Source organism: Diadema antillarum, unplaced genomic scaffold (assembly GCF_040938485.1).
Source record: "Diadema antillarum isolate AM-2024a unplaced genomic scaffold, OU_Dant_1.0 seq00000233_RagTag, whole genome shotgun sequence".
NCBI lineage: Eukaryota > Metazoa > Echinodermata > Echinoidea > Diadematoida > Diadematidae > Diadema > Diadema antillarum.
The window spans coordinates 1208258-1235772 of NW_027271282.1; the positions used below are offsets into that span (position 1 = coordinate 1208258).

The following is a 27515-nucleotide window of genomic DNA, read 5'->3' on the forward strand; positions in this document are numbered from 1 at the left end:
GTCTCGTGTCGCATACATGTCATCCAAATTATTCCAAAGTTTTGGGCCAGTATAATCAATGTACAGTATTTTGAGCATCCGCTGTCCTCAAGAAAGGATGATGAAATTCGTTGGATCTTGATTGTGCACATGGCTGTTTCGGTAGAATAAATCATGAAATACTTTACGAAGTTGATGATTGTTATAATCAAACATGAACTGGCAAAGTTGAAATATCTGCATACTCTATGGTTATTGTATTAATCGAGAACGTAAAATGCTGTCACTCATAGACTTTCAAGGTTTAATAAGATACGTAGGCATATCAATTTGTGTTTATTCATGATACCCTCAACATCACTCAGGTCACTAAGGTCTTTTGCGGTGAAGCGAATATCTAGAAACATTAATTATTTTTAGATATTTTTTCGTCTATTTTTTCTTCAGATTACTTGGATACGCCCGCAAAAAAGAAAATCCTTCAAAAAAACAATGTTTTTGTTGTGACCTCATCTGTCAATCATTGCTAAAAGTACTGATAATATAATGTTTAAGAAAAGACATTGGAAGGCACCTTCCCCTAGAATCAGCATAATTTGCGTAACAAAATACATGGCGAAGGAATGTGCAAGTTATGCTCGGTCGCGGGGAGGGTGCATGCCAATGTCTTTTGTTAATCATATTAGTACTTTAACAGTGATTGACAGATGAGGTCACAACAAGAATATTGTGGGGCGTATCTATAAGTAATCTGAAGTAAGAGAGAAAAATTATTCGAAAATACAATGTATGTGAAATGTTTTTAGATAGTCGTTTCAACACAAGTCAACATGCATTTGTATTTCATCGTGTCTTAAGGGTAAATAAACCCTAACATTTTGTTATATCTTTCTTTGGTTAATCAGCTCTTCTGCCTCCTCGGGAAGGCATATTAATTGGACTGGAATTGACACTTACTTTGCCGTCGGGACTCAAACTTAGTTGCAAAACAACACTTGATTAAACTTTGCCGTTAATATATGCTTGCAATAACCTGCACGATCTGTTTTAAGCATTTATAAAACTTGCGGATTAAATCACTGTGCTTCGACAATTTTTAAACAAAAGTCACAATGACAGACGCCAGGCAATTCTCAGTGTGGGACTACGTGGTGTTCGCTGCCATGCTCCTAGCTTCGGCAGCCATCGGTGTCTATACCGCGCTCACTGGAGGACGTCAGCGAACTGCCGACGAGTTTCTTCTCGGAGATCGCAAGGTGAACATCTTGCCTGTCGCACTCTCCATGACGGTGAGCTTCATATCTGCTATTTCAGTCATTGGCAGTCCAGGAGATGTCTACGTCTACAACATCATGTACGGTTGGGTTGCCGTCACTCTATGCATTGGATCATTTCTCGCCATCAGATGGTTCCTCCCAATCTATATGAGACTCAACGTGACAAGCATTTACGAGGCAAGTCGTTTTGAAAGTTAACTAGACCAATTCAGTTGTGCGAATGACATCATTATGAGAAATCAACAACGATTTTGTCATCAAAATACGAACGACTAGAAATATCTCTATGGCGACTAGTATGTCTCGGTCGTGATGCGTGGTTCTCCCAATAGAACTAGGCCTATAGTGTACGTCTTGACAATGTGAAACGACAATTTCACATAAAATGTTGGAAAAAAATAAAGTGGCATGTTTGTCACAAATTTGTTGAGTGTTTACTTTCCTTGAACTATAGGTTTAATCTGGATGCATGGCTGAACTGTTTAAGAGAGTATGTATACGGGAGATTTGAGCATTTTCACATCACCTTTGACCTTGCCCTTTGACCCCATGGCCCAGAACAGGGCCAGCGCACTTGAGGCCTATTAGCCCCTTAAGTGCCACCAGAAATTTGCCGTAACCCCCCCCCCTTTTATTTATTTATTTTTATTTTTTTGCTTGTCAGCTGATTAAATCCGGAAGTTTCACCCAAAATATTTACTGCACCACCTAAATTTTAAAAAAGTAGCGCCGCCTCTCCACCATTTCTCAACTATATAATCACTAATTGGTAACGTCCATTTTCACTACAAGACGTTTTCAAACTATGACAAAATCAAGACATTTGAAAATTTTTCCTTGGCCTTTGACCCCCATGGGCAATATCTTTTCCTACAAAAGCACTGTGCAGATGTCTGTATACTTACCTAGCTTAAAGGACAAGTCCACCTTCATATACATAAGGATTGAGAGAATGCAGCAATATTAGTAGAACACATCAATGAAAGTTTGAGGAAAATTGGACGATCCGTTCAAAAGTTACGAATATTTTAAGTATCTGCGCAGTCACTGCTGGAAGAGAAGACTACTACAGTGTATGATGCCACATGCGTACAACTATATAAGGAAAATAAAAAGAGAATTTCACAAAACTTTACTTTTTGAATAAAGTGCACAGTTCTTCGACTTGCTACTGACGTATTTTAAGGGTAATATTATTCCCCCTGCCTTCTGAAAGAGAGAAGTCGGGTGTTCTTTTGTTATGCGAGAAAAATTGAAATTGTTGAATTTTCTTTATTCTTTCTTTGTATCGTTGTACTCATGTGACATCACAAGCTATAGTAGTCTTTTCATCCAGCCGTGACTGAGCAGAAACTTCAAAAATTCATAACTTTTTAACGGATTGTCCGATTTTGCTCAAACTCTCACTGATGTGTTCTACTAATATTGCTGCATTCACTCAACCCACATGTCTATGATGGTGAACTTGTCCTTTAATTAGGTTAATGCACTGAGTAATATCCAAGGTATAGAGAAAAGGACCTTTCAGTGTTAAAAAGTAAAATTTTAGTAGCTAGACATGACCTTTGACCCTGGACCTTTGACTCCACATATAGCATGATCAAAATATTCCCAAGAGAAGCACTGTCAGGCAGCACATGAATTTTTACTAAGTTTCATTATGATACATCGAGCCATTCCTGAGATATGGAGAAAAAAATGAAATTTTAGGATTTTTACTTGACCTTAAAGTGCCCTAGTTGACCCTATACCCCACTGGGCAAAAACTTTCCCTAGAATCTTAATGTGGTATTACATTTATACATGTATATATAAATATATATATCTAACTAAAACAGACAAACCAGTCCCAGGAGAATCACTATCAGGCCATTCATTCTTCTGTACAAAGTCAAGCACGTACACATTTTCATTGAGGTATCTTGAGCCATTTCCGAGATATGGAAAAACGTAAAATTTTAGAAGTTTTACTAGACTTTTTTGACCATATGGTCTAAAACTTTACCGAGAAAAACTTTATTTGGTAATACATGTATACACTATGTTTCATGAAAACAGTCGAGGCATTTCATAAATAAGCCTATGGGTGAAGTAGTTAAATTTTAAGAATTTGATGTTGATCTTTGATCTTTGACCTTGAGCAAATAAATGTTGATAGGAATACACACCAAAGTTTCATTTGGATTCATCGCTTGAACGGTTCTTAAAGGGATGGTATAGTATTGGTTGAGGTAAGGGTTCAGCTTTTAACGTTTTGTCAGGTATTCAGAACCACTCTATGAAATGTTAAAGAGCATACAATTCTAAGGGGAATTGAAAATTTATTTGATGAAAAACGGTTTTGAAATGATTGAGATATCCAAAAACAAGGTAAGACAAAGAGATACTAAACATGGCCTGTCACACTTTATTGGGATCGCCTTTTTGAATATCCCATGCAGTGATTCATCATTATGAGAAATCAACAACGATTTTGTCATCAAAATACGAACAACTAGAAATGTCTCTATGGCGACTAGTATGCCTCGGTCGTGATGCGTGGTTCTCCCAGTAGATCTATATTGTACATCTTGACAATGTGAGACGACAATTTCACATAAAATGTTGGAAAAAAATAAAGTGGCATGTTTGTCACAAATTTGTTGAGTGTTTACTTTCCTTGAACTATAGGTTTAATTTGGATGCATGGCTGAACTGTTTAAGAGAGTATGTATACGGGAGATTTGAGCATTTTCACATCACCTTTGACCTTGCCCTTTGACCCCATGGCCCAGAACAGGGCCGGCGCACTTGAGGCCTATTAGCCCCTTAAGTGGCACCAGAAAATTGCCGTTAAACCCAAATTGCCGTTAAAAACCAATTTTCATCAAATAAACTGTGAATTCCTCAAGAATTACATGATCTTTCATATGTTATTTCAATAGAAGTTTGTCACAAACACACACACGAAAAAGGTTGGAAGCCTGCAGCCCCCGCCATCTAAACCAAAACTGTACCATCCCGTTCAGTTACGTTGCCCACTCGATTTATTACGGGCAGTGGGACGGACAAACTGACGGAAAACCCAAAAACATAATGCATCAGGCAACACTTCTTGGCGGAGGCGTAAAAATCCTTACAAAACATATACCTAAATAGAGTGAATGTATAAGTAGATCTATTACAAGAACGTAATTGTATTTTAAAATGCAAGAGGAGATCGTCATCCACAAATATTAGGCTCCTACTATGCAGTTTGCGAGACTGGGAGAATGGTCATATCTGTGCGTTGTGGCGTAGGCTCTACAGGTACTCAGTAATTCATTCTTAAACTGAAACAAGAACAAGAACAACAACAACAACAACACACACACACACACACACACACACACACACACATACACACACGCAAACAAACATACACACAAACAAACACACACATACTGAGAATCTCGACCTAAGGGGTGTCAGTCTATACAGATTTGGGATAAACCCTGTGCTCCAGACATCCAGAAATATTTTTGGCCAAATTTCAAAAAAAAAATGTTTTTTTGTTTGTTTTCTGCCTTATTTAAACAAATAGAGAATTTTGCCCCACCCCATGGTGAATGTGTGTGCAAAATATGGAAATTGTTCTGCCTATCTTGACATGTATCTGAATTCCGTCAAATGTGGCAAATTTTGTATAAGTTTTTAATGGTTTGTGTTTATTTTTCAAGATATCAATAGTCCAGAGTTGTGAAGAATCATTTCATAAACCCTCTGTGCTTCTCTGATTTTGACAGTACTTAGACATGAGATTCAACCGAGCCATGAGACTGAGTGCCTCACTGCTTTACTCCCTTCAATTAGTAAGTATATTAGTTCCTTTACTAAAGTCTTGTTCGTCCACGTGATAATATGATACTAAAAACCGATGGAAGATGAGGATAGTATACCTTGGTCATTAATTGCTTATATGACTTGTTAGGGTCTGGTAAAATTATGGGCAAAGGTGACTAAAACCAGTAGTGTCTACTTTTCACTCAGGGGCGCAGTTCTGAAATGAATAATAGGCCTATACTATTGGAGGCCCCGAGCTAATAGTTTTTACCAGAAAATTGAAAATTTGGGTCAAATATTTAATAGAAAAGGGAAAATATGAGACAAGAAGTCGTGTGATTGATGCGATGTTGTGGAGGAATCCTACAGCGACTATACGATGTCAGAATCACTATGAGATGTCAAAACTGCTTTGTTACATTTCACAAAGTACAAGCAGCAAGCGATGTCATAATTGCCTTGTGACATCATTTCGCAAATAATGTGTTATTTGAGAAATGTCGTATTAAAAGGTGACGCCATCTTCTAAATAGTACATTTTGCAATACCAACCATGCCAACATTTTGAAATAGTCCTAAATACAAATACTTATCTGAAGCTCTTTTAACCAATCAGTAGAGGATAATCTTTTTTTAATCTAAAATATAATAACCATTCACTGCGTTGCAGGTTATCATTTCGACAATCTTATTGTCAGCTCTGATTCTTATCAGTGGATATAAAAAAAATTACACAGTAAGTCGGTACCTATTCTAATTATGCTCAAGGAAGAATCTAGTATAGTTGGTGTTTGATGTCTACGTATATCATCTTTTTTGTAGCTACTCTACATGGGTATTGTTCTCTACACTCCAGCCACAGCACTAAATGCAGGTACGTAGTAACGCAAAAATCATGCTTATCAATTCCACCATACTTTATTGCACCTCGGTATATACCATGCAAACAGAAATATATATCTGTTAAAGCCGAATATTGTAACACAATAAAAACAGTCACAAATAACCACGATTCACAAGTAAGTACAAGATAGATACAATTACCTTGTTTTTGTGTGTACAAACTTAAAAAAAAAGAAATATTTCACTTCGATAATCAGAAAATAGTCTGTACATCTTACGACTTAAAAAAAAATGAAGAAACGAACTCCCGAGAGCAAAGGATTTCTTGTTTATCTATACTATTGCGTTGCACTCGTTTCTATAGTAACCGGCATGGACTTGTGGACTGCCGTGATGTCTACTGGAGCAGTATGCATCTTCTACAGCACAGTGGTATGTCTTACGTTTTAACTAATGCCCTATAGCTCCAGGGAGCATGACGACAAACAGTGCAATATTTGATATTATGATTCCTTTTTCGTCACTGTAACGTATGACTGGTAACTTATTTTGAAATCAAGCTTCTTGACTAAGTAAATGAGCCAGTTCGGGGTTAGCTCATGGGCACATCGGTACGAATGACGTTTCTTTTTTTCACAGTCGGTTCAGGGGCACTGCACTCGTTTTCAGCGCAGAAGCTGTACGTAACAATATGCATGGATTCATCAATCCTGTTGAAACAAAAAAAAAAATGACCTTGTGTAAACCAGATAGCCAGAATGATCCATCAAATGATACTTGGAAAAACATTCATTTCATTACTTTGCACTGAATGCATTAACAATCTCTGTCTATAAATTGATATTGTCAAATATCGATTTTCTGTCAGGTGGATGTGCTGGCAAGCACCATTTAGATGGATTGCATGAATAACCATTCCGTCACAAATGCTTATCCCAGGGAACTTAACCTGTTTGGTGCGAATGACCTTTTTCTGCTCATGCGCAAAGTGGAACTGCGAACTGACTTGTAATCATGAAGTAGATAGGAAGTATTGTGTGATGTCATTCTAAAGAGTAAATCAGAGTAATCACGAAATTTCATTAGATTCCTCTTTTCCATAAAAAATACAGTAAAATGCATTTGCTTATAACACGGTATGATGTCAGACAAACGATTGTGTGATGTCATTTCAAGGAATATAACAAACCTATAATCAGTGTCATGATTTAGATTCAATATCTACAACCATTACATTTACTTCTAGTAATAAACCTACCCCCATAATTATTGAAAGTGTTTTCAAATCATAGAACGGCTCCTCAACCCCGATCACTAAAACATGTGCTGCTTCTGTACATTATCTTCCACGGTCTGAATCCTACTTCACTGAATGCATAGTTTTCTTATTTTTCAGATGGTTTGACCCGATTAACACATTAATGTGATAAATCAAAATCGGAGGATTCATCTTTTCTATCCTGGAGGTTGTTGCGGTGTTAAAGTTGGCTGCCAAATTTCCCACCACAGTTTGAAATTTTTGCCTAATAATTGTTTTTTGTTTCATATTGAATGTAAATGAACAAGTGGATTTAGGTGCAATTCTTCTTTAAAGATTCATTTCATTTTTTCATTTTTTTATTTTCAACACGGTAATAAAAAGGAAACTTGCTCAGCCATCGGCTGTTATTCTGCAAGTCCGTGCATGTATACATTATAACAGAACGAAACATAGATTCAGTAACAGCGTAATATATAGCGATGATTGAAATAAGAACAAAAAAGAGAAAAAAAAATCACGAAGAAAAGGAAAAGTATATCTACATATAACAGCATATGAATAAAAAAATACAGACATTGACAAGAGATTGATATAAAACAAATGTCAATAGTACTCATCGCGTAACATAATAGGAAACGTTATGATAATTGATATGATGTAATATGATATATAATGCAGTGGATATCAAACTAGAACTGCTGCTGTTTCAAATAAGACCTGAAATTATTAAAACTCATAATCTTGATATTATCTGGGAGATCATTCCACACTTTACATCCCCTGTACTGTAAACTCCTACGTTTGAAATTAGTTGAAAATCTACATAACTCAAATTTTAACATATTACATCTGAAAAAATAATTTGTATATTTAAATGAAAACAACTCACACAAACTTTGGGGGTAAACCCCATGAGCAATTTTATACATTGCGTGTAACATTCTATATTTCTGTCTTATTTTAATAGTAGAAATACTTAACTGATCATATATCAATTGTGTTGAAAACCTCCAATTAACCTTCAGAACGGTACGCAGTGCCCGATTTTGTAATCTTTGCAATTTATAAATCATCATTTTACTGCAATTTGACCACACTACATCACAGTAGTCAAATCTTCCTTGTACAATACTCTTATAATATATCAATGCTGTCTGTTGTGTTATATAAGGTCGTATCCGTTTCAATAAATATATTCTACTTATTATTTCCTTTGATATTTTTCCAATATGCTGTTCCCAATTTAGATGTTCATCAATAATAACGCCAAGATATGTAATATGTGTTACTCGTTTAATTTCATATGATTCAATATGCACGTTAAAATGCTTTACACTTTTTAGTCGTTTTTTGGTACCAAGCAATAAGCATTCACATTTATTTACATTAAGTACAAGTTTATTCTCTTTAAGCCAGTGATTTACTGCTTCCAAATCCTTGTTGAGAGTATCGGCCACAGATTCAGCATTCTTATGTGCAGTGTATATACAGGTGTCGTCAGCATACAGAGACACCTTACATTCATTAAGGCATTCCGCCAGGTCATTGACATATATAACAAACAACAGAGGACCTAAGGTGCTCCCTTGTGGAACGCCACACTCAATAACTCTCATGGGGGATTTTACACCATTCACAACAGTATACTGAACGCGATTGAACAAATAGTGTTCTACCCATTTCAGTGCATTACCGGTGACACCCAGTCTTTTCAGTTTGGATAACAATACCTTGTGGTCAACAGTGTCGAAAGCCTTTTTCAGGTCCAATGTTACTACCCCAACTAGATTGCCTCTATCGAGCTTGTCTAGCCATTCCTCTGTTACTTTTAACAGTGCAGTGGAAGTCGAATTATTAGGGCGAAAACCAGACTGTTGGTCGCAGAGAAGATGATGACTGGTCAAATAATCATATAGTTGAGTAAATATTATCTTTTCAAAAATCTTGGCAAAAACAGGTAAAATACTGATTGGTCTATAATTTCCAATCACCATTTTATTCCCACCTTTAAAGACAGGTGTAATTTTAGAAACTTTCAGTTCATCTGGAACAGAGGCTTGTTTAATTGACATATTCAGTATATGTGTAAGAGGTTTAACAATTAAATGAGCAACCGGTTTGATGAGCGACATTGGGATATCATCGTTTCCACAAGCTTTTTTCACTGACATCTTCATAATTACTTCAAGAGTTTCATGCTCTTCTATGTCTTTAAATGATGATAAACATGACTCATTACAATGATCGGACAGGTCGTTGTCAAGATCAACATAATCAACGCCGTTCTTAGTGATACTATTCTGAAGTGTTTTTCCAATTACCGCGAAGTAATCGTTGAAGTTTTCAGCCAGGGCTTTTTTCCCATAGTATCGGACACCATCTCGTTCAATTTCATCTATTCTTTCATGACTTTGTTTCTTAGGCATCACATAACTTAGCGATTGCCATACATCACTGGATTGACCGTTACTTGCCTTAATAGTATTGGTAATAAAATCTCTTTTCGCTTTACGTATTTCAGCTGTTACACAATTTCTTGCCTTTTTATATCGATTCCAGTCGTCTTTTTCGTTAGTCAGTCCAGCTTTGCGTTTCAACATATTACGATCTCTGATGAGTTGTAGCACATGATCAGTAATCCATGGGGATTCCTTTTTCTTAATACGTTTACGTTTCAGTGGAGCATTATGGTCTATTACTTTCAAGAGTTCTCTTTCAAAAGCAGAGTACGCAGTACTAACATCAGTGGCATTATATACACAGTCCCAGCGCAATTTACTTATATCTTCTGCATATTTAACAATATCTACTTTTTTAATATTTCTGCTAACTTTAAATTCAAATGAACAAAAAGTGTCCCGTGAAAAAAAAAAAAACCCTCCTTGAACTGCATCGTTTATATCTAAACAATTTGTTGTTTTTGCCTTTTGATTCAGGGGGGCATTAAGGCAGTTTTATGGGCAGATAGTTTGCAAGCCCTGGTGATCGTCGGTGGTTTGATAGCCATCATCGTCAAGGGCACAATCGACGTCGGGGGCGTTGACGAAGTGATCAGGAGAGGTGTGGAAGGAAACAGGATATATTTCACTGAGTGAGTTAGTGCATTTCAAAAACTTGTCACTGTATATGCAAAATTTATTGTGCCAAGAGCACTTCAATTAAACAAACAACAACAGCTTTTTACGAAGATGTATTATGACAGCCGACAAATACATTCGATACATATAGGATAAGATTACATGTATATGGAATTTGAACTCTTCAGACTTAGTAGACACACTCAAATGTATCTTTATCCAAATGCTTCTATACTCAGGAATCAATTAGGGCCTACTGTACGGCTGCAATGAATTGGGTGATTTTTGTTCATATACAGGATGAATCCGGATCCCCGTATTACCTATTCAGTCTGGACTATGCTGTTTGGTAATACTTTTTTGCAACTCAGCTTCTACACTAACCAGATGGTTGCTCAGCGACTGCTAGCCTGTGGATCGAAGAAAAAAGCTAAACAGTAGGTATCAAGCTAGTTATCACACCAATTTTGGAATTTTGGCATATTTCAGTTTGTGTGTTTGTTCGTTTGTTTGTTTGTTTGTCTGTTGCTTGTTTGTTTGTTTTGAAAACGTGTGTCAATGAGAGAAGTTGTAATGTCTTCAATGTCCTTTGTGGAGGATAAGTATTTCATTCTCCAAGTTTCAGTCAAGAAATTTGTGTCATCGTGTCATGATCAATCTGTATTCAAAATATCGATCGGTTACACCAAAGACACCCATGGGTCATGGGGTGCACGTCACGAGACCGACACCCATTACGGGTCATACAGCCCATGGGTCAAACAGCTCACAAGTCATACCACCCTGGACTTAAACAGCTCACGAGTTATACAGCCCATTAGTTCAACACTTAAAGCCAGGCTGACACTTGCACGATTTTGTGGCACGCATTGGCACGACTCGAGTAGTGCCAGTGTGCAAACTAGTCGTAAACTGGCGTGAAGTGTGCGTAAAACCCGTCGTGACTGCGTGCCATGTCGGGACGAGAATTTTGATACAGTGTATAGCTAGGCTGACACTTGCACGACTTTTGGCCACGATTTTGTCTTGGCAATTCGTGCCATTTTGGGGCACGAACTGAGAGGCTCCCGTACTGTTCACGACTACTTCACGCATAGCTCACGACGAGTTCACGACGAGCTCACGAATAGTTCACGAATGCGTGCCCATCAGTGTCCACATTTACAAGATCTGGCACGACGAGTTCACGCATAGTTTGCGCATAGTTTGCGCATAGTTTGCACATAGTTTACGCACTTCCCGCATTGGCACGACGAGTTTGCGAAATTCGGGCGGTGTCGTGCCAACTTGGGCACGCCATATAAAAAGGGGGCCTCCCCAACCTTTGGTCATTTTTGGATTGGTTGTGGAAGAGACAACATGCTGAATGCCAGAGTCACAATCATTGCAGAGAAGAGAAGATGTCTATACCTGGCAACTGCTCTAGGGCCATTCTCCGAAAAAGTGTGCAATTGCAGTTGTACAAATGACAAAAATTCAACATCAAAGATTTTATTCATGTTTTATAAATTCAGAAAGTTTGATTCCTTAGGAATACAAAAAAATCAATGGGTGATTTTTGAAAGCTCATATTTTTTCTAGAAACATTTCCAAACGCAGAGTCCTTTTTTACATGTTAAATATCAGCTACGTTACCAGAGGTAACATCGCAGAAAATCGTTGATTGCCTGCTTATTTCTCGCTTTAAAATGGCAATGCTTACGTAAAACTACAAGCTTAAACATAAACAAACATCATTAAAACATTTTGGAGTCAGCCGTGATCTAATGTACAACTATAGAAATGATCCTGATTTATAAAGTGAAGGGAAAATAGAAAGCAAGGAAATGAATATATTTCGACTTAAGATATGTTACCCTAATTTAACTTAGTACTTGCATTTGAATCATATCAATAATCTCATTGATTATGTTTGAAACATCATGAATAAGTATTAAACTTCTCATGAATAGCAAATACCAGGTAACATCTCTCCCAGATTAAATACATTCTGGATCAGAAGAAGAACGGTGTGTGGTAACGTTTCTGACGTGAAATACGAGAACCAAACAAATACAAATCCACAATACTTTTTATCTGATATAGTTCCGAAATTTTGTAATTACATGGAAGAAACTGAAGTTGGAAAAGATTTCTGTGCACATGATACGCACAAATTCAATTTTCCTTTGTTCCTGTCCGTAATAACTCAGACAAAGCATTTATGTTTAATGACACATTTAACTACCGATTTACATCATAACCAGATCACTCAACCATGTGATTAAAAGAAACCTGGTGCAAAACGCTAGACGTCATTAATCCTATAGTCATTTTCAGAACATTGTGCAACCAAGGAAGTGCTCTTGACTTTAACCATAATACTGAGCGCATTGTGTAGATAAGATGCAAAATCATAATGAACAAAGGTATAGAGCGTTCATGTAGCCTCGTTTGCTCTGAAGTTGACAGCATAAGGTGGGTAAGTCCTAAGTTGATTTCTACAGACAACAATTTATTGTGGTATACAAAAACGCTCACACACACACACATACAAAACCTCAACAAAGCAGGAATAGAATGGATTTCTTACATATATATGATGGCACTTTTTGTAAATTCCATAATTCTAAGGGATAACATCATAGTTCTATTTTAGATGAGGATTCGGTTTTTAACCTTTTGCGAGATAATCAAAATCCACTTATACTTACGAAAAGTTTATTTGATGAAAATCGGTTTATAGAAATGGCTGAGATTTCCATAATAAAGTAAAAGGAATATGTTCAAATAAAAGTAGACCGGCCATCACATTTTGTTTCTCTTTGTTTTACTTTATTTTGGATATCTTGGCCACTTCAAAATCGATTTTTCATTAAATATTTTTTATTTCCTTTTAGAACTGCATGCTTTCTTATCAAGTCGTATAGAGCAAAATGTCAATCGGTTAAATCCGCGCACAAAAGTGCGTCGCGCTTAACTTTGCTGCACGATACATTTCATTGGTAACGTATCTGGCATGTTTGATGGTAACGTATCTGATGGGCCGTTACAGTTCTCACACTATTATTTACAAAAAATATTAATTTTCTTGAGCAATTTGTGTTGTGTGAGTAATTATTACCTTAGATATTCAATAGTACCGGAGCTTTGCTTTCATATAACAGCATACTTTTTTCTAAATGAAGCAAATTTTAAGTAACGTATCTGATATCAGCACATCGTAACGTAGGTTTCCACGGCTTCCACGACCACGCTGCGACGCGCACCAATTCTCGAACATGTCGTTAACTACTCGCGAACTCGACGTGAGCTGTTCATGAAGTATTCGTGACACTCGTGGCATGGCGCGCACTGCCACTCACTGGCACGCATCCTCCCGCATCGTCCCGACGAGTTCACGATGAGTTCACGAACAGGTTGCGCATAGTTCACGACCCGGTCGCGAAATTTTGTCGTGACCAAAATTTTGAACATTTCAAAATTCTCGTCCCGACATGGCACGCAGTCACGACGGGTTTACGCACACTTCACGCCAGTTTCCGACTAGTTTGCGCACTGGCACGATTCGAGTCGTGCCAATGCGTGCCACAGAATCGTGCAGGTGTCAGCCTGGCTATATGTTCAAAATTTTGGTCACGACTTGCCACGACAAAATCGTGGCCAAAAGTCGTGCAAGTGTCAGCCTGGCTTCAGCTAGGCTGACACTTGCACGATTTTGTGGCACGCATTGGCACGACTCGAGTCGTGCCAGTGCGCAAACTAGTCGTAAACTGGCGTGAAGTGTGCGTAAACCCGTCGTGACTGCGTGCCATGTCGGAACGAGAATTTTGAAATGTTCAAAATTTTGGTCACGACAAAATTTCGCGATCGGGTCGTGAACTATGCGCAAACTGTTCGTGAACTCGTCGTGAACTCGTCGGGACGATGCGGGAGGATGCGTGGCAGTGCGTGGCCCAGTGCGCACCATGCTTTTCTGTTTCTTTTTCTCATGTCTTTTTTTAGTTTCTTCCTTTTTCCTTTTTTTTTAGTTTCTTTTCCTCTCTCACGAATAGAGAAACGATGGTAACGTATCTGACAAAGCATTTATGTTTAGTGACACATTAAACTACCAATTTACATCAAACCCAGATCACAAAATCATATGATTGAAAAAAAAACTCATGCAAAAAGTTAGACATCAAATCCTAGAGTCATTTTCAGAGCATTGTGCAACCAAGGAAGTGCTCTTGACTTTAACCATAACAGTGAGCGCATTTTATCTAGATAAGATGCAAAATTATAATGAACAAAGGTATAGAGCGTTCTTGTAGCCTCGTTTGCTGTTAAGTTGACAACATAATGCGGGTACCAGACTTCAGCCCTTAATAAAAGTCCTAAGTTGATTTTTATAGACAAAAATGTATTGTGGTACAAAACGCTCACACACACACACACACACGCTCACACACACACACACACACACACAAACACACACAAACCTCAACAAAACAGAAATAAAATGGATTTGTTATGTGTATCTGACGGCACTTTTTGTAAATGCCATAATTCTAAGGGATAGTATAGTTCTGGTTTAGATGAGGATTCAGTTTTGAACCTTCTGCAAGATAACTGAAATCCACTTATACTTATGAAAAGTTTATTTGATCAAAATCGGTTTAGAAATGGCTGAGATGTCCATAATAAAGTAAAAGAAAGACGTTCAAATAAAAATAGATCACATTTTGTTAGGACCTCTTTCTTTTGCCTTATGTTGGATATCTCGGCCACTTCAAAACCGATTTTTCATTGAATAAACCTTTAATTCCTTTTAGAACGGCATGTTTTCTTATCAAGTCGTATAGAGCACGATGTCAACCGGTTAAATCCGCGCACAAAAGCGTGTTGCGGTTAACTTTGCTGCAAGGTATACATTTTATTGGTAACGTATAATCTGACGCATTTGATGGTAACATATCTGATGTGCCGTTACCATTCGCACACTATTATTTACTAAAAACAAATATTAATTTTCTTGGGTAATTTCTGTTGTGTGATCAATCATTACCTTACGTATTTAAAAGTAGCCTTGCTTTCATATTACAGCATACTTTTTTTTCTAAATGTAGCAAATTTTGGGTAACGTATCTGATATCAGCTCATCGTAACATTAGGTTTCCACGGCTTCGGATCAGTATAATTTTCCTTTTTTTTTTGTAACAAGAGATTCCATGAATAAATCATGGTTCCACGCATGCGTGAAGTTGACTGTTTAACACATTAAATTACAGTGTTATGCGGCATTACTTTGATCTTCTCTTAAGGGTCTCAAAAAGGGTAACGTATCTGCCGGCGATTTAGCGACATGATATTAATGATCTCCTGGAGAAATATCAAAACATCATATTGTTATGTAATATTATTTTTCATTCAGGCACTTGAGGGGCAATGGAATGAAGCACAAAAGATTTGATATGAATGATACGTTGATGAGTGGGAACTTGTTGAGCACGTCCTCTTCTGTCGACATGCATGGGTTTTTTAGAGTTACATCAAACGTTGGATCGTATTTCTAATCCCGAGGGTCCCAATAAGCTTTATTGATATCTGTTTTACAAGTCTAACCGGTCGGATGAATTGAACTAAAATTGTTGATTTCTGAGGGACAAAATATCAATCTAAACCGTACAAATATGCTGGCGACACGAAAATCGCGGTTTTTGTACATTTTGGGGGAGAATGGCCTAAAAAGAAAAACAAGTGTTTTGAAATAAGATAACAATTTATTAACATGAAAACAGCAAACAGCAAATATATGCAAGTATTCAGCATGTTGTCTCTTCCACAGCCAATCCAAAATGACCAGGGGTTGGGACGGCCCCCTTTATATAATTATGGCGTGCCCAAGTCGGCACGACACCGTCCGAATTGCGCAAACTCGTCGTGCCAATGCGGGAAGTGCGTAAACTATACGTAAACTATGCGCAAACTATGCGTGAACTCGTCGTGCCAGTTCGTTTCAATGTGGACACTAATGGGCACGCATTCGTGAACCATTCGTGAACTCGTCGTGAACTCGTCGTGAACTATGCGTGATCTAGTCGTGAACAGTGCGGGAGCCTCCCAGTTCGTGCTCCAAGATGGCACGACTTGCCAAGACAAAATCGTGGCCAAAAGTCGTGCAAGTGTCAGCCTAGCTTAGACACCAAGTGAACAAGGCCCACGAGCTCGACATCAAGATAAGTAGGTCCGAGAGCTTTATGGTCCACGAAGTATCAGACACTTGACAATGTTTGCCTAGTTCACGTCTCAAGTAGTTCGTATCTATAGGCATGTTTCTTATATAGCTTGGAGACCTGTTCTAATTGGTGTTCTGATATGATTACTAGTATGTATGACCTGTGGGTATTTAACTTATGGACCTTGTTTTCCATCGTTTTCATAGCTCTTGGGATGTAAGACGCGCGTGTGTGTGAGAGTAGAGGGATTGTACACAGTACACACAACACCCTGTAAAATTGTGAGGTGCCTGTCAATTACTCCGTCCCTCGTGTCTGCATAATAAATTTGCCATTGTTGTTAAAAATGTCAAATTGCTTTTATTTTGTTGCTACCTTGCAGGGCTATAGGAATCTTCAATATCTCTTATGCGTTCATAGTTTCCCTCTGTGTTGTTTCTGGTCTGGTGATGTATGCATACTACAAAGACTGTGACCCTTTGACCCAAGGTGTGGTCAGCAACAGAGATCAGGTAAGATTGTTCAGAAATCGTACACTAATTAATCATGATGTACGAATAACATTTGTAGTATAATCATTGCTAAATTCACTATCCCCTGTCTTTCAATCCTGGATGGATTAATTGCGTTCTGCTTTGCTTTGCAATGTGTTTATTAAGTAGAAGAGTCGTTTATATTTCGCTGCTGTCTTAGTAGTCTAACAATGTCCAGCGTCTCGGAACACTACATTTTCTTGTACTTTAATATAATGGTCATTAATTTTTTTTAATATATTCTTCGACATAATAAATTCCCGAATTCAGAATTCGTCATTCGTTAAGAAAATGTAAATTTGATGTAAGAATTTGTTTTATACCAACTTTGGTGAATTTGTAACTTATATTCCATACAGGAGCAATGCTCCTCAGTAGACTCCTCATATTTCGCATATTCAATCTCTAATTGTATTTGTCCATTTACTCAGTCAATAAAACTTGATATTTCACTGCTTGTTTACTTGAATTTTTTTCTGAAAAAAAAAGAACAAAAACATTAAAAAAGTAACAAACTCAGTTACAAAATAATGCCCACAAGGCCATTATTACAGCGATGATCTGTTGGGGGTAACGTCTCCATTATGATGAAAATATTATTGTCTCGATAAGGACGACCAGACAAAAACATACTTATAGTGCTCTTCTTTTTGCTTCATTTTCGGTAAACATCGTATCCTTTTGCTTGTTAACAGAAAATCATTCGATCACTCGAAGTTGACCTGGGCAGCTCAGAGATAAAAATGAATACGTTTTAAAACGGCATTACGGTTATCTATACTTGCGGAAAGGCGATCGTAATGTCAAACGCATTTCAAATCGAAAACACGACTGCGTTTATCTATTGCCCGAAAATGCCTGAAGCGCATTTTGGCTATTGATATTATAATAGGCCTCAGACAATATGGAGCTTTCCCCACACGACGGAGAGACCGAGAGGACGCCGAAGCAATCAGCTGTGGCGGTCCCCGCACTCGGACTTCCGTCCTAATATATAAGAAGTGCCTACGAAAGCTCCCTAATGTTTAGATAAACGCACTCAAATTCTGAATTTATCATAAGTATTAATGTGAAAACTTAAAAAATGCAAATTACGTCTTTAACAGCTCATGCCGCTGTTTGTGATGGACATATTCGCTGACATACCTGGAGTTCCGGGACTCTTTCTCGCTGCAGTTCTTAGTGCCTCTATCAGGTGATTACCAAACTTATTCGTTTGTTCTCTTCATAAGGTTCCTTTATTCATTCAACTCTATTTGTCAAGTTCTAAGATCTCTCTTAAATGAATCTCCCATACAAACGTTCAAAGATTATCGCCACTCATCATGCTCATGTGCGGGACCTATACAGTATGTTAAAAAAAATAATCACAGTCAGATTTTCGTATTGATAACACCCAATATGATTAAACTGTCTAAATGCTTTGTTTGTACATAAGCAGATGGTATTGACATGATTGAAAAGCAAACATGAGCAAGGCATGAGGCTGTATAGGGATGCATGTATGGGAGGGAAGACAGGGTAGGCTCCTTACACGCAACACACACACACACACACACACACACACACACACATACACACCAGGTTGGGTAAAACCAATCAAAATGCTTTACCTCAGCCCGGGACCTCAGCAAAGTCCATAATATACATGATATACAATTACTTTCAAGGTTATGTATGATATGTATGGTTTACATCATTGTTTTTATAATTTTTGCAATAATTTTTATCATTATTAGAGGCGATATAACATAGGATAGAACCCCTAAAACTTACACCAAACTTTCTCAGGGGGCAAAATGAGTAATCATGAATGAACCCATCCATTTCACTTTATACTTGTGATAAATGTATGTATTAATAAAAAAATAAACTTGTGTTGTATCCTCCCGTGATACCTTACGATACGATTTATTGCGCATGTAAGTCCTACGATATTCAGTTCAGTCCCTTTTTTAATCTAGGTCATTATTTATTTCCATCATCAATAATACATAATAAATAATACACAAAAGTATTCATTTATCAGATTTTAAATCACTGCACCTGTACACAGTATTTATCAGTCAAATATGTAATCTATTTTCGGAACAGGAAACAATGTTCTATCTGAGGATTTACAAACTGTTGTATTTCTTTTGTCTTGAGAGTATACGAACACTTTATCCATTTTCGCCTTTAACAAACTCCTTTTCATTTTCGGAATAGCGAGCAATTCGCAGTAACGAGCTGTAACCACTCAGCAGAAATCTGATTGAGGGAAACCTTTTAATATGTTCATGTAGAAAGAGCACTGAGATTTTGAATTCGATAAAAGTTTCCTTGTTTTCATCCTCTTTTTGACATTTGTAATTTTGGCGCATTGATATAATGTATTATGATTTCCTCCGCCTCTCTTCGTCTCTATATAAACCATTTACAGTACCATGTCGTCTGGAATCAATTCCCTGGCAGCGGTGACAGGGGAAGATTTCATCAAATCCATTTGGACTGATATGAAACCAAGCACCTATGTTTGGGTTTCTAAAGGACTCGGTAGGTTACTGTGAAAGAAGATACCAATATTTGATAAAGAATGTAACATAAATGTAGTTCAAGTTTTTTGAAAGTGTAACGTATAGACAAAGACATAGCCATGGGGGAGCATGTTTCTCCTAATGTAGGTGTATTCATAATTTTTACACGATTTTGCAATGCATTGTCGATATATTTGATTATCAGAGCATGATTTCGAACTCTCAATATGACAATCAGTGACAATGATATCCCCAGCGGGACCCGATTACTTTTGGATATACACTGTACAATGTCCAAATAAAATGGGGATTTCAGGAACATGTCTCGAATTTGTCTCAATGTGTTTGACTCCTTTGCTTGACATGAGTTATATAAATGAAGCACGTGCCACCATGAGGGTCATAATGATCAAGACAATCCAGGAAAATGATTACGTAATAATAATGAGAGAAAAAGAATCCTTGAATTATTTTGGAAAGTTGGTTTTTCAATGTCGAGCGTGGCGTCATGTATAGCTCTACGAATAATCTTTATATTAGTGGAGCATTCACTACTTATTTTATTTTTCTTTCCGGCCGTGGTCCCTATATGTAGTAAACTATCCACATCGCCATTTGTTTACGCTGTGCTGTTACATTGACATTTCATATTAATTTACTTCCTTTACATTCAATTCTTCACATAGCTCTCTGTTACGGGATTCTGACCATGGGGACTGCCTATCTCGCCAGTCTTATGGGTAGCGGCGTTCTTCAGGTATTTTGAGGGATGCTGATTTATGCATCTCAATGTGTGCTGATGTGTGTACGTGCGAGCGCACGCGTGCAAGAGCGTGTCCAAGAATTACAAACTTCTTGAAAGTGCACGTTATCATTGACGGTCCTATATCTTTTACCCTTCAAACTGTCCCTTCCTATATCTCAAAAAAGGTAATCAAAAAAGAAAGAAAGACAGAACAGAACAGGACAGAAATGAAACAGCTTCTCTTAGAAGTATGCGATCAGTGGTTATTCGGGTAGTTCGGATATGCATATTCAAAGCGACGTATTGAATCATGGACAGAACACTTGTAGAACAGCAAAACTATTTGTATCCCCCGAACAGAGTTCGGCGGATACTATGGATTTGGCCTCGTTGCGCCGCGTCCGCCGCGTCCGCGTCCACGTCCGCCGCAGAGATTTTTTTTTTTTTTTTTTGGTGAGCGCTCTACTAGCTGCAGTTCTTCTTCGATCATCTTCAAATTTGGCATGAAGGTGTATTATGGTAAGACTAAGAAGCCTATTGTTTTACGCTTGTTCCGTCTTTAAACATGAAATATAACAGGGTCTGCTTGTGTGTGCGACGCTGGCCTTGTTTCTGGACAATTTTTTTTTTCCTCAAATTTTGGTATGTAAATGTATCAAGGTCAAATCTACACACCTATACCTATTGATAATGCTTCCCTCACTGTTCAACCTCTTACAGGGTCAAAGGTCACCCTAATCATGTCAAAATTTGCAAAAATGAATGGTTGTTTAGGCAAAAACTTGATTGTTACTGGATTTTACTCAGACTTGCTAATGAGGTGTATGGGTGGTCATTCTACATGGAGGACACAACAGTTTGTCGTGACGGCGCGGCGCCGCGGCGCCCTCAGTGTTCCGACTTGGAGGCCATGTCACAGTTCTTGTATAATTATACTGTATAAGCCACATTTCTAGTCGGATTTTATTCAAACTTGCTATGGACGTTTATGGGGAGTTATTCTAGGTAACAAAGATTTTCATTGCCAGCTCTCTCATTGTTCAAACTTTTATAGGATGACATGTCATATTCCTTGTATGTGCTATATGTACTATAAACGTATAGCCTCATTTCTCGTCGAATTTTATTGTATCCTGCGACAGTTGCCATATCATGCAACATTCTGGCCTGAAAAGTAAACCAGATGGGGTATGGGACGGGTTCGGGGATACATGTGCTCGATTGCAAGTGCTCGATAGTTTAATATACTTACGTATTCTTGTCACATGTACATTCAAATATTGCTCCCTAATTGTTTTCTTATCAACTAGATTCAACTCCTCCCAATAAACACTCAGACGTAAGTCTTAAAGTTTTGTTCAGATCTTAAAGGATAAGTCCACCTACATATACATGCGGATTGAATGAATGCAGCAATATTAATATTTCAGTGAGAGTTTGGGCAAAATTGGACAATCCGTTCAAAAGTAACAAATTTTTGAAGTATCTGCGCATTCATCTGTGTTCATTGCTGGATGATAAGACTACTACTCGCAGTGTAGAACAATTATTATTAGGAAAAAATGTAGAGAGAATTTCACAAAATTTTATTTGAAAAAAAAAGCAAAAACCCGCACATTTCCTCGACTTGTCACTGCTGTATGTTAAGGGTAATATTATTCCCCTGCCTTCTGAAAGAGGCAAGTCAAGTGTTCGTTTATCATGCGAGAAAAGTGAAGATATGTTGAATTTCATTTTTATTTTCTTTATATCGTTCTACACAATAAAATGTGCAATCACAAGTTGTAGTAGTCTTCTCACCCAGCAGTGACTGAGCAAAAACTTCAAAAATGCACAACTTTTGAACGGAATTTCCCGATTTTCCTCAAACTCTCACTAATGTGTTCTACTATAGTATTGCTGCAATCACTTAATCCACATGACTGTGCAGGTGGACTTGTCTTGTAAGCTATAATCATGACATGTTTATCATGTAGAATGTATCTTATACTTCATTTAAAAAAAAATGAAAAGTGACGATTCTTTGGCACTACATAAATGTTTAAAATATATACGTGTAATGTTGTTTGACTAAACTTACCATTAGATAATACACAAGATATACTCGAACGTAATAGCCATGATCGAAGCGAAAGAACGACAAAGAAATACAATGCGAATGTGACGGGATTTTATTTTATAAAGGAATCTAGACATTAATGATGCCACATTGCTTCATGTTTGTTTCAGCTTGCAGTTTCTCTAACGGGAATTGTGGGAGGGAGTCTGATTGGTGTTTTCTTACTTGGAGTATATGTTCATCGCAGCAATTCCGCCGTAAGCATTATGAAATTACGTTATTTCCTTCCATTGGTCTTTGTTCCTGATATCATCAATGGTTGACCCTAACGTACAGAATCCTCCAAGTCGAAATGTATGATTATAGATTTACGAAATGGTAAATATTTATATTCATAATAGTCCTACCCATCAAGTTATCAAAATTGGATTTTCTTCCTTAAATTCCATTATACCACAACAAAAATTTGTCAGAAATATTAGCAGTTTACGGTACTTGAAATTCGATTACATGTCACTGCGAAATAAATAATTCGCATTATTTTTGCTAGTAAGTATTCTCTTTTTTTTTTCTTTGTTTACGCACTCATTACATGCTTTGCCATGAATAACATTACGATGGTCCCACTACATTATCGCAGGGTGCCATCGCTGGGTTCTTCACCGGCGTTATACTACTGAGTTGGATCAAGATCGGGTCCATTCTTTACCCCACTGACGGAGGTCAAAACGTGCTATCAACGGACAATTGCCCCGACCTGAACACTACAGACAGGGCTTGGACTTCTAGCTCTCTTGTGACCGAGTATAGCACGACGCCAACCGTAGGGGAAGAATCCCGGTAAGATTGGGGAGATAATGATGGCATGTCAGGAAATTTGGTTCCTAACAGGGACTATATTATAAAATGCTATGCATGCTTGTTGACTTGTTTTGACTAATCATATAAGCCCTGATTTTCGCTTTTATGACCAAAACGATCGTATCTAAATAATTTGTGTCATGACACATCTTTCATCAGGTTTTCTCAATTTTTCTTCAGATTACTTGGATACTTCAACAGAAACTTCCAAACTCAAGAGTCGGTTCTGTCAGTGACTTCATCTGTCATTTTTTTACTGGTTATCAAGTAGCAAAAGACATGCGATTGCACCTTCCCTCAACTAACCAGTGGCTGATCCAACCGGGTCCGCCCTCTTTTTTTGTTTATGAAGAAAATAAAAAGAAAAAAAATCAAATGGCGCGCGTTCCATCCTTTAATTTGCTCTCTTTTTGCTTGACAGCAGCTGATGAAACCCGGAAGTGGCACCTTGCTTTGCACCCCCCTCCCGTTTACGTAATTATTGGATCCTTCCCTGCTGAGTATTATATAACTTAGGACTGCATGTTTGCCTGCAATATTTTACTCATCGTTATTTTGAGTAATAACAAGAAAACATAGAATTCTCAGTCTGGGGGAATGGTGAATTCTAATGTCGTTTATTGATTTGCACTTATTGTTTATACATGTAATTTAGCAATGATTGATGGATGATGATGATTGATAGATTGCGTGATTCAAAGTTCATTTTGATGTTATGATGTGCTCATGTACGCGTTATGTATATTACTTTGTATTACTTTATATGGAAATAAAATCATTTGAGTTGAAGTTGAATTGAATTCATTCGGTCAAAACTGTTTGTCTCCAAACACGTAACTAAAACAGGAAAAAGCAGGACATGAACGTACTTATAAAAAAATCTTGATGTAAGAAAGAAATGTTAGCTGTTTCATTACAAACAATCTGAAATTTAGTGCAGAGTATAAGCAAAGTAGAACGTAAAACTTCGATCGACTTACATAATTTATTGTGTTGCTATAAAGGCCTACATACGGAATTCGTGTGATAACAGCTGTGTTTTTGCTGTGTCTATCAATTCAGTATCAATGAATATGATATAGTTAGGAAAGCACATCAAACAAGCTTTCCACCAGTCTTTGCACTGTGATTGACAAGGTATCTTCTCTGATATTATTATATTTCTCACGCTGTAGGGCTGGTATCACAGATCTGTATGCTCTCTCGAGTTATGCCTACCCAACCATCGGCCTTATCGTGTGTTTTGGAGTCGGTGTCTTGGTCAGTGCAATCACAGGTACATTCCTTTTCCACATGACAATCTTGTGCTACGTCTTTTCCATAGTACACAATATCGATGTGACTTTAAACTGCATGCAGATGTATTGGAGTGGTTACAAAAAGTGGAATGTGTCCGATGTGTTTGTATGCAAACAATAATGTTTCCAGCGTCTTGCTGCTCATATCAAGACAGTGTTACCGTCTTTATTCTGACTTCAGGGTTTAACGACCCAAAATCAGTCGACCCCGATCTGACCAGTACTTGTTGCCACGCTCTGTGTTGCTGTGTGCCAGGACGATGGAGAAAACAAACTGGATGCAGTGCCTTCGATATTGAAAAGGTACATTTTTATGGTAATTTTGTCGATGTAAAGAAGTATATTTTAGTAGCTTTGGATGAGTTTCTCCTTTTTCGTCATGTCCATTCTATAATATTTAATCAAAATTCTGTTTGTATTGTAATTAAAGATTAAGCCAAAAGTGAAATACAATTTATTTGTGCTTTAAAAGTAGTTTGATTGAAGGGATAAATCTTTATGTATTTCAAGAACGTCTTCATTTAGCATACCAGAAAAACAATTGGTACAAACAGCAGCTACGACATTACAAGTTACATTGTTTTCCTCGTCCGCAAGGTTCCATTTATTGATAAACCAGAAAACATAAATTACATGCACCCATACCGTGCAGAGAACAATGCAGATAATTTATATTCATGTATGTAATGCGTATATATCTTGTCCAGTCTAATCAACGAAAATGATGCAGCAAAGAAATCAAACATTAAAAAAAAAAGAATCGGATATTGCTATTCATATTGACAGAACTTAAATTGTCTATTCATTTGACAAAAATAATTCTTTCTCTCTTTTTTTCAGAACCAACCACAATCAATGCGTTTTTCCTAAATTTATCCCCTAATCAATCACTCCGATATTCGCAATGTATTTTCCATGCCCATATTGTAGTACATAGGACTGTATGCATGCACACATGTATGCACGTGACGTTAAGTCGTCGAAATACGGCGAAACAAAAAAGCGCTTTCCTGAAAATTATTGTCATTACATGAAAATATGAATTATTGTATTATTTCTATGACTTGAGTCAGATTGCATTTAGAAGAGTAATAACTTTTTTTCAAGTTAGGTCGTAGCTACAATACACGAGAAACCAATTGTTTACAGTGGTTAATGTTTTCATTCTTTTTCTTCTTTATTTCATTCTCAATTTTAGTGTAAAGAGGTTGAACTGAAGACACGCCAACATTTCAGCAAGGAGTCTGATGTCAAAGAAACTAAGTCTGTCTCCCAAGACTTTGCTGCAAGCATGAATCAGTTTTGACATATTGGTTTTTCTGAATTCATACTTATAGCTATTCTTCAAACCTCCTTGATATTCTCTGTTCATACTTCGTATTTCCGGCATTATCGATTATGTAACATGTGCCTCGCTCGTGATTTCTTATTATCTCCTGGACCTTCTTTGTGCATATTTTGTATTTCTATATAGTACTCTGTATCTGACTTGTACCTCGCAACTCTCCAGAAGTTTTGTGCCGCGGACATTGTTTTCTTTGTCTTGTCTTTTTTTTTTTAATTCTACAACGTTTATATTTCCCCGATTCATAAATTGTTATTCCTTTCAATTGTACTCTCTAAAAAAAATCGAGTGAAAATATTCACTCTTGAAGGAGTGAATATAAAAAAGAGTGAATTTAGAGTGAATTTGGAGTGAATTTCGGGTGAAAATGTTAATTTTCACTCATTTTGGAATGACCTCAGGGATCACTCGAAGATTTTGGAATGATCCCTGACGTCACTCTAAAACGAGTGAAAATGAACATTTTCACTCGAAATTCACTCCAATTTCACTCTAACTTCACTCTTTTTTATATTCACTCCTTCAAGAGTGAAAATTTTCACTCGATTATTTTAGAGAGTAAGTATCAAGTAAGAATTAATCTTACATCTGAGCATCTGGGAATCTACACCCTACAAGCAATGCTTCTAAGTAGATTCCTCATATTTCACATGTTTAATTGTCTTGAATGCTGTACTTGACAATTCACTCATATGCTTTTGTATAGTTATGTTTATGGTTTAATTATTCGTTGAAATGTGGATATGGAACCATTAAAAAACAAAAAACAAAACAAAAAACAAAACATATCACTAAGCTTTAAGATGTGCGCTTGTTGAAGAAGGACTTATCTGTATAAACAATCTGAAAATTCTTCGATTGGAGAGAGTGTTATGTGCGTACTCCGTAGTGCCTTCTCTGTAATCTGGTATTCAAAATAAATCTTGGGGGGGAAGGGAACTAAGCAAATTCCCTTTGTCTGACTTTTTAAAAGGACTGAATGAATTAAAGATAAAAAACCTAGTCCTTACAGTGGAAGACTTAAGATTGACATTATCCTAAGTTTCAAATGTTAGTCAGGAAATAGTGCCACCATCATGCCCATAATAATATCATAGCGCCTTCTGTTTTGTTTAGTTTAGTTTTGTTTTGTTCTGTTTTTTGTGAAAAGTTATTGACATGATTTGGATTATAAAGAAATGTAAATCATACCTTAGAGTCATACTTACTTGGTAGAACACACGAGTGAAAGTTTGAGAAACATCTGAAAATTCGTTTAACATTTATGAATTCCTAAAAATTTGGTGCCGCCATCACTGAATGAGAAAACTGTAACATTTTGTGACGTCACAATGCAGAAAATTATAAAGAAATCTATCAAAATGGAAGAGCACTTGACTTAGCTCTTTCAAAAAGCAGGAAGAATGATACCACCCTTCACCTATATTTTTATCATGTGCCAGTAGCAGGTCACAAAGGGAAACTTCTTTGAAATAGGACTTTTGTGGAATTATCTGTATTTTTTCTCTGTATCGTTTTCCATTACGTTATGAGTCATGAAATGTATGTTCATCCATCAATGGCTATTCACATACGGAAATTTTAAAAATACAGAACTTTTGAAAGGATTGTCTGCTTTTAGTCAAACTTTTACGGCTGTGTTGCATCTAATACTTTGTAATCACTCAGTGCGGGTATATGTTTGTTTGTTTGTTTGTTTGTTTGTTCCATATTCCACGTTTCA

The 27515-nt window shown here is 37.1% G+C and overlaps 1 protein-coding gene across 1 annotated transcript; it reads left to right on the plus strand.

Moving 5' to 3' along the window:
• Positions 1–1091: 1091 nt before the first annotated feature.
• Positions 1092–25753, plus strand: LOC139729293 (sodium-coupled monocarboxylate transporter 2-like). Its single transcript, XM_071640221.1, has 14 exons — positions 1092–1433; positions 5021–5086; positions 5880–5931; positions 6265–6332; positions 10098–10252; positions 10538–10675; positions 16818–16947; positions 18075–18163; positions 19391–19503; positions 20171–20241; positions 22459–22545; positions 22929–23128; positions 24325–24409; positions 25646–25753. The coding sequence occupies exons 1-14, from the start codon at positions 1092–1094 to the stop codon at positions 25751–25753; spliced, it is 1704 nt and encodes a 567-aa protein (XP_071496322.1).
• Positions 25754–27515: the final 1762 nt, after the last annotated feature.